The sequence below is a fragment of the Phalaenopsis equestris genome, unplaced genomic scaffold, assembly GCF_001263595.1.
Source record: "Phalaenopsis equestris unplaced genomic scaffold, ASM126359v1 Scaffold000804, whole genome shotgun sequence".
Lineage (NCBI taxonomy): Eukaryota > Viridiplantae > Streptophyta > Magnoliopsida > Asparagales > Orchidaceae > Phalaenopsis > Phalaenopsis equestris.
Window position 1 is genome coordinate 200528 of NW_018165244.1, and position 8995 is coordinate 209522.

An 8995-nucleotide genomic window follows, 5' to 3' on the forward strand; every position below is an offset into this window, starting at 1 on the left:
GTTACCGATTTTTGTCTGGACTGAAGGATATGCTTAGAAAGCCATTGATTTCTCTTGGAATCGATGGTAATTCTGTTTTAATGTCGAAAGACAAAAGGATTGAGCTGGATTTAGAAGCTGCTCAAAGGAGGGACATTCAAAATATGATTCGTATGATCCATGTTTCCTTGGGGCTCTCAAGGCAGATAGTTCTTCCATTCATGAATCCAGGTGCTCAGAAGGTTATACTAGCAGGGTTAAAGTGATGCAGTTGAATATCATCTTAATACTTGTGATACTATCATTTAGAATGTCAAAGGGTAATTTTATGGAGGTTAATCATTCATGTGGTGAAATTAATGATTAGTGGAAAAAATTTTGATGCACAACTTATTATTTACCCTTGGTGGAGTTTGAGACGATTTTAGGCATGGATTGGATGATTAAAAACTGTCACTATTGATTGCAAAAAAAAATACTGTTAAAATAAAATTTATTTGGGGAGACAAAATTTAAATTTTTTTGTGACAAAGGATTGACAAAATTGTTGAATGCAAGGTTTATATTCTACAAGTTGATAATTTGAAGAAGGAAATTCATGAGAATGCTCATTTATTTGAATGTACTATTCACTCATGGAGTAAGTATTAGGGTCTCAAGATAACATTTTTGTGAACAGAATTAAAGAAGAATGCGGCAAAATTTGTGGCTAAGTGTCCTTTATGTCAGTTAGTGAAGGAAGAACTTCAGCATCCTAGAGGTCATTTACGGCCTTTGTCGATCCCCGAGTGGAAATAAGCAGAGATTGCGATGGATTTTGTGATTGAGTTGCCTTAAATCACGATATAGTTGAGATGCTATATGGGTAATTGTCGATAGATTAACTAAGTCTGCACATTTCTTCATATTAGACAAACAAATCAAGTGGAGAGATTAGCCAAATTATACGTGGATTAAATTGTGAGATTGCATGGAGTGTCAAAGTTTATTGTCTTTGATAGAGATGACATATCTACTTTCAAATTGTGGAAAAATGCTCGAGAAGCTTTGGGCACCCAATTAACTTTCAGTATAACATTTCACCCTTATACGAATGACCACTCAAAAAGGACTATCCAGAGTTTGGAGGATTTACTAAGGTTATGTGTTGTTGACTTTTGCGTAGGTTGGGAATCACATATATTTTTAATAGAATTTACATACAATAATAGTTATCAGACTAGCATTGAGATAACTCCATATGAATCTTTGTATGGAAGGAAGTGTAGGGCTCCTTTATGTTTAGCTGAATAGGTGAAAGAAAAATAAGTGAAGCTGGCTTGGTTGATGATGCTACCAAGAAGATTAGATTGATCAGAGAAAGATTAAAAACAATGCAAGATAGATAGAGGAAATATTACGATACCAAGCACAGACATGTTGAGTTTAAAGTTGGAGAGCTTGTCTTTATTAAGCTTAGTTCTCTAATGAGTTTGCAAAGATTTGGAAAGACAGGAAAATAGAGCCCCATATATGTAGGTTCATATGGGATTGTGGAGAGGATTTGGAAGGTAGCTTACAAATTGACTTTATCAGCTCATATGCAAGAAGTACATAATATTTTTCATGTTTCTTCACTCAGAAAATATATTGCAGATGAATCTAGAAGGGCGATAACAGACTCAATTGATATTCAACATTATTTGACTTAAATTGAAGAGCCCGAAAGAATATTCGATTATGATGTGAAGAAGCTTCGTAATAAAGCAGAAATCAAAGAAGGATGCTTTTGGCAGAGTTTTTGAGATGCAAGAAAGATATTCACAGCCTTCATTTGATGTATGTTTGCTTTTATGATTATTTTTAAATTTTGAGTACAAGAATTTCAATAAGAATGAGAGATTGTAATAATTGAAATTAAACAAATAGTAATAATTATATTAAATCAATTAGACACCAAGGATGCACTTCCCTTTGATTACGACTTAAGAATCATTTGCCCTCTTTCTAAAGATGGAATCAGAGGGGTGAGAAATGAAACCTCAGAGGTGAAGGAAGGTGGTCGGGCCGCTTCAATACTGTTCTCTCGTGCGTAGGAAGAGGAAGAAGGAGAAATATCACATGTGTGTGGTCCTGTGCCGGCCCTAGTCGATCGAAGTCGAGAAGTAAGTTGGAAGTTGTTGCTTCATGTGCTGGTACCATGTGGAGGTGGAAGCGACGTCGAGGGCTTGCAGTGTCGGATTGAGTCACGACCAAAGACAGAGGAGGTGAGTCACGACCAAAGACAAAGGAGGTATGATTCGATGCTATGCTTGTGTAGAGGAAGGGGAAAAAGAGGCACTGTGCTCTCGTGGAGGAGATGAGGAAGGGAGTCACCGGGCCTGCGTACGACAAACAATTGGATGCTTTTAAGGTAAAATTTAGATTTTTAAATAAGTTAATTAATATAATGTTATATATATAATATTAGAATGTGTGTGTTTGTGTGAGTATTTGATTAGTTTAAGTCTTAAAATATATAACTTAGATAATTAAGGAGGTTATAATATTAACATTTAATGTTTATGAATTGAAATCATATATTGTAAGTGGAAGGTTTTGGTGTGAAGGAGAAGGGAGACGGCTCGTGCACAAAATTAAGTCATATGTGTCAAGGTAAGACTAAAACCTTATGGGCATTTAGGGTTTTATGATATTAATTAATTGAATGGAAATATTTGTTTATTTACTAAATTCTAATAACATGTTTATTTTAATTGGTTATTAAAAGCAGAAGGTTAGAGGTTGAATTAGGTAGCATTGTAAGGGAAAAAGAAATGCATTCAGGCTTTACTTGAGTAATTATTTTTTTTATATGTATTAAATTAAAGTTTATTAAATAAAGTTTTTTTAATGCTTTAGACAATTATTTTTATAATTGTATGCATGTTGTAAGCTTAAGAATTAAAGGAAATGAATGAAGAAAAAAAGAAAATGATTGTTCAATGTATTTAAAATGAGATAATTTAAAATTAATAAAATATAAAAGTTTAATTCATACATGATTACCCTCTGATGGTACTAGTAGGGATGTGATGTACCTGTATATGATAAATGACATGGTAAAGATGTACCTTCGGGTTCATAGTTTTATAAAGTAATGTATTACATTTCTTTTAGTAATTCATGCATAGTATTGACATAATAATTTAATGCATACTTAAATTATAATTGCTCACCAAATCAAATTTTCTGTTGAAATTAATGATTTCCTTTAGGAAAAGAAAAACTGTAGGTTGATATGTCTAATAGTAAAGGCTTAATTTATAGAAGAAAAACTGCAGCTGATAGACATTAAGTTATGATAATTTTGTAGTCTCTTCTTGAACTGTTTTCCTTTTTATAGTGATTTGTTGTGTGAATTTAGATGTTTTACTTGTAGATATTTGTGTTACTGTTGGATGGTTTAAATTTGCTCATGTGCACTTATTCCACCTGCTAATATGGTGGAAACTGCAATTAGAAGGATATTGCCACTGATTTTGCCTCAGAGGAGCACCTGTCACTATCTCAGCCCCCTCATTTTGCTGAAAATGAGGATACTCTCATTTTGGTGTCAGAAGATGCTCCATTTGCTATGGAAACAGTTATTGTTGATGTTGAAGGCCCTCAAACCTTGGCGGAGTGCCAAGTTCAAGGTGTGCAACAGATAGAAATTGCTCCCATTGATGGGCAATTCAGTGATAAGTTGGGCCAACTCTTGGAAGATGATTGACAAGTTTATAAAATCAGGAAAAAGAAAAAAGGACTAAAGGAACTCAGAAATTTATAGGAGGATGCTTTGCTCGTTTTGGGTGGAAGCCCTCATCACAGTTTAGTATTTTGTTCCCTCTCTAGAACCAGGAAGAGAGGAAAGCCTGCTCATCATGATTAAGCTCCCGAGAAGCCTGCAAACCACTTTTATCTTTTTGGGGAAATTGTCTAGTTTTTTTTGGGGTATATTTGTACCTTTTGAGTCTTGTATGTCTTGTGAGTGTGCTTGTAGCACCCGCTCACTAAAATCTTTGTATCTATCAATGATATTTTTATTTTGGCGGAATATATATATGTGTGTGTGTGAGTGTGTGTGTGTGTGGGTATGTGGGTGGGTGGGTGCGGCTCGTCTAGGGGCGCCCGTCTAGGGTGACAAGTTGGTAAGCAAACGGTTAGCACATATGAGGAGCGTTATTTTCAGATACCACCCTTTGAATATATATATGGACACACACGCACACACATTAGATATAATTGTGAATCATCCAATGAGTTTTTATTAAAAATTGGGTTTAATTTAGTTTCAAATATTTGTATATTGATAATATAGATGCTTCAAGCTGAGCTATATTGTTGGATGTTGTTTACAAATTATAGTTCTAATATTTGAAACCTCTCGTGATCTCTATGAATAGTTTGACTAAACACTTTGAGAAAACTTTAAAATATAAGGTCTTGGGATTAATAAACCTGTCTGAAGTACATACTACACAACTTCAGTGTATTTAAAATTGCCATGGGTGAATTCTATTAGAACAAGTAATATCATGGTTTGATAGGCTTAGTATATCGGATCTGTCAAAAGAGTTTTGATGCATATGAAGACATAATTTCTAAAATAAACAAATTATTGAATGGTGTTGTACTCATGACTATTGTAGATTTTAGATTAACATGAATTCTGCAAGTTAAATTATTAAAATTTCATTTTAGATTAGCTATGTTCTATACCTTCTTGTGTGAAAGTAATGAAGTTACTGAAGTTCTAGTTTAGAGCACTAAAATTTGTATTTTAAAATGGATATTTTAAAAACTACGAAGAAATAAGTGAGAAATTAATATATTTAAGAGACGGTGGGGATGCCATCTTTTGAAGATAAGACGGTGGAAGACAAACTAAGGTAGTTTAAGCATGTATAGGAGGGCAAAAGATCATTCATATATGGCATTGGAAGGGAACGGAGCAGGTCAAGGTAGTTTGAACAGAATTTGAGTAAAAAGAGTTTCATGTTGTATTACCATCAGTCGATATGTTTTGAACACAATTAACAATTTCTCTTCTCACTCATGCAGCTGCCTTATTTCAGCTTCTCAGTTTTTGGATCTATAGAAATTTCTCCTATCATAGTTATTCATGGTATCCATACAATTTTTGCTCTTTATGAGCTAGGTAAAATATTATGGAGTCCTTGGTTTTAGTCATGCATTTCACGTTATAACCTTTTTCATTTAATTTCTCAACAACCCCGTCAATTTTTGGGTTTTCTCCACTAAGGCCTTAACAATTTTCAGCTTCGAAAGGACTTTTATATTATTATAGTCATTCATGCATATTGCATTTTTATATGGAATTTGGATGTGTACATTCAAATACATGTTTTGTTTGTTAAGATTCATTTTTGTAAAATTTCAGGGAAGGGTTATTCCTTGTGATTTTATTGGTGTTGTCAAAAGCCAGCGGCCTGTGTATTTGAAAGGTATAGCAGATCTGGCAATAGTTGATCAATATGTTATCCAGAAGGCATGCTTTAGGCCTTTTATAATCTGATATTGTTTTTACTGCTCCTGTAATTTTTTCCTTCTGCAGGAGAAATTGTAAGCAATCATGATGAGCTTATGTCTAATTTCTTTGCACAGCCAGATGCGCTGGCTTATGGGAAGGTGAGACTCAATATTATGCTTTAAGCTTGTGCATAATCATTCCTCTTACCAATTTTTTTGTGGTTAGTCCCCGGAACAGCTACAGAGTGAGAATGTGGGGAGTCACCTAATTCCTCATAAGGTTACTGGTGTTCATCTTTTCTTTTATTTTTCTGCTTATGCATTGGAAAGTTCCATTACTTGTTTCTTTTAATTGGTCCTATTAATGATTAGTCTATGAATGATTTGCAGACCTTTTCTGGTAATCGGCCATCTCTCAGTCTTCTTCTACCTTCTTTGTCCGCTTATAATGTTGGACAGGTTTGTGCTAGCCTTTTTATGTACTACATTTTTTTATATTGATGTCTTCTTTTTATTGTTTTGAAGTTGTCTTCTGATTTTATTACGTTTTATTAATTAATTATGTCAAAAGATTTGAAATCAATTTTTCTTTTCAACTTTCATCATGCTCAGTGCTTCAATGATCTCCAATAATCCTTTCTGCTAACATCTGAAAGTATAACTTAATAGAATGGCTGTTTTCTTCATTGTTCTGCTTTCTGATTCTTTGGAATTGTGGTGGAAATAAGGAAAAGGTTGCCTTCAGCATTTGGTTCCTGGGTTATCTGCATATTGGTTTGTTAATCTTCCACTCTGCTGATTTTAATGCCTCCTAGATTAACCTGCCTTACGTAAGATTGCTTTAGGGGACTCTAAGTTGTGATGCAATGCAACTTTGATGAATTATCTAAATGAGTGGGAAGATTCCGGGAAGCTATAAGCCTTTGAGATGTTAAATTGCTGAGTTTTTTTAGAAATTTCATTAGATAAACAAATGTCTAGATCCATGATGACCAATGCCTAGAAATGCATATTATCAGACAGTTTTTCTTTATAAACATAGCCCAAAATCTTTGTTGGACCTTTAATTAAAAAAAAAAGGAAAAAAATAAACTACTGAATTTGATATCTTTTATTGAGGTTTCAAATCTCTGAGCATTTTTTCAGTTCATCCAATAGAAGCATAATGCAGCTAAGGATGCGAATCACAATGCATTTTGTTCTGGGTCTTGTAGTTTTGACGCACGAACAAAGAATCACAGTGGTATATTATGTTTGGAACTCTTTAGATTGATAAGTTTCAAATAAATGTAAAACTGCAAGGAAGCGATAATAAAAGAAATAAAAGTTGAGAGGAATTGACGGGGAAAAAGACAGGAGAATATGCATAACTCCTTGTTATGTCGTAGGTAAATGTTTGAAAATTCACTTGAATGAAGTAGAGGATGCTTTTCTCTTAACTTGAAGGGAAAAATAATTATTAAGTTTTTGTCCTTGCAAAAGCACATTGAATAGGGAGGATAAAGTTTTATTCACAACTTTTGGTGTCAATCTATTTATGTTTGATGATGTCCTATTAACCTATCCATGCATATGTGTTTCTATCCAGTTGGATGATGTTGGATGATGTCTTATGATTTCTATCCATCCTCTACTTAAATAAAGTTGATGCAATGCATGGATATGGCTTTTTTTTTTTGTCAAATTTTATTCCAGCAGATCGAAGAACTATACTTTTCTCTTGTGAGGAAGTTTTGTCGGCTTCCTACGCCATTTTAAGAAGTCATTGTCTTGTAGTTTTCATTGAAATGTTTTTTGGGATTTAGGAACTATTTGAATGTATGTTATGCTTTTGTGAACGGATTAGAAATCATTTTTTCTTATGTTTCTGATTTTGATGTATAAAACTATAATATATAAAAATCAAAATTCCATTAACCTGATCTACTTTATTATTAAAGTTAGATTAATGTTGCAAAAATTGGGACATTGCTCGAGGAATGTTGCAAAAATTGTAAATCTAAGGAACTTTACTAATGTCAAATTATACCTTATTGCAACTATTTGCGTCTAACTTCAGGAATCTTCGTTTTCATTCGATCCTATTATTAAGGTGTTAAATATATTCTTTGTAAATTCCTCGAGCAATGTCCCAAACGTTTGCTAATATTACCTAAGATGACATGCACAATGAAAATGCATAAACAGTTATGGTTCTTAGGTTACTCTAAAGTTTAGCTTAAAGTTGCCACCTTTAGAATGTGAGCAGAAAACATAGGTCTTTCATTCCAATCTATGATGTAATTACCTTTAAAATTTTAAATTTCATAAGAAAAATAGGGAACAAATATAAAATTTCAACAATGATCAAGATTCATGCCCAAAAAAGAATTTGCCATGCATCACACTCTGACAAAATTTCAATCATGCCTACGCAGCAGTCACTAAATATGTTAATAGCAAAAACAAGAATGGAACACCCAATAGAGAATGATGGGCTCACACATGTAGAAGGAAACCGATCCCCTATAGATGTTCGCAAGTCTTGCAAAGCAGTCAATGTTTTAAAGTTTCCACACTCAAAAGAGTAGGAAAAAACTAGAATTTTAACTTGCAACTCAATGCTCATTTATTTTACATTTTACATTAGTCTTATTTCTTACCAAAATAACCCAAATGCAATAACTTGCCAAAATTCGTAAAGATGCAGTCAAATAGAATTCGTTTCATGCATTCTAGCACATGGAGTCTATATTTTAGCACATACAAGGAAAGGACAAAAATTTGGAAACAAAGGCCGTTGAAAGAAACTAGGAAAATCCGCCAATGGAATCTTTGTTTTGTGCTATATTTTCAATAATGAAATTGTTTGTTTATTATAGTGCTAAGTGTCAGTGAGGCTACAAATTGTTTCCACAGAAGGTCACATAGTTTCAGGATAACAAACTCAAAAGAGGAATAAAAGTACTCAATTTTTATAGCGCTGAACAGACATAACTGTTATATATGAATAAAATATCAAAAGTTTATGCTTAGTCTTGGTAATTAGGGTCACATAAGGTTCTCGATTTGTCACGCTTGAATATACTAACTTTGACAAAATGGCTTCTAATATCTCTTAATGTTCTTGATCAATATTGGATACAATCTATATTTTTTAGCTGGAATTCATAGTAAGTAAATATGTTTGAGAAAATGCTTGACTCGATTTGGGGAAAAAATCTACAAACATTGGAACAGTGCCAAAACTTTCTATTATTTTTAATTCAGAAGTATTTAACCCAATGATTTGTATGGTTTGATGTTCCTATCATTTTATAATAAATTTCTCAAATTTTCATTTAGGAATCTTTTCATAATTTATACATAATATTACTTTATCATTCTTTAAAAGCACTATTTTTTTATTAAATGTATTGGAACAGTTGGAACGGGCTAGCACTGGTTCAATCTTACTGCGTTAGTGGTTTGCAACTATTAAGGGAGACGAAGTTTTTTTTTTGGGGTGTGGGACGGGGGGGGGGGGGGGGGGGGGGGGGGGCAT

At 33.3% G+C, this 8995-nt stretch overlaps 1 protein-coding gene across 5 annotated transcripts in view; it reads left to right on the forward strand.

The window, feature by feature from the left end:
* Window positions 1-8995, forward strand: part of LOC110031398 (glucose-6-phosphate isomerase, cytosolic) — a 70660-nt gene that overhangs the window by 45372 nt on the left and 16293 nt on the right. For all 5 annotated transcript variants that reach the window (XM_020734573.1, XM_020734575.1, XM_020734571.1 and 2 more), the window contains exons 18-21: window positions 5384-5447; window positions 5558-5631; window positions 5699-5752; window positions 5863-5931. In XM_020734573.1, the coding sequence (XP_020590232.1) occupies window positions 5384-5447; window positions 5558-5631; window positions 5699-5752; window positions 5863-5931 (261 nt within the window). The remainder of the gene's footprint in view (window positions 1-5383; window positions 5448-5557; window positions 5632-5698; window positions 5753-5862; window positions 5932-8995) is intronic.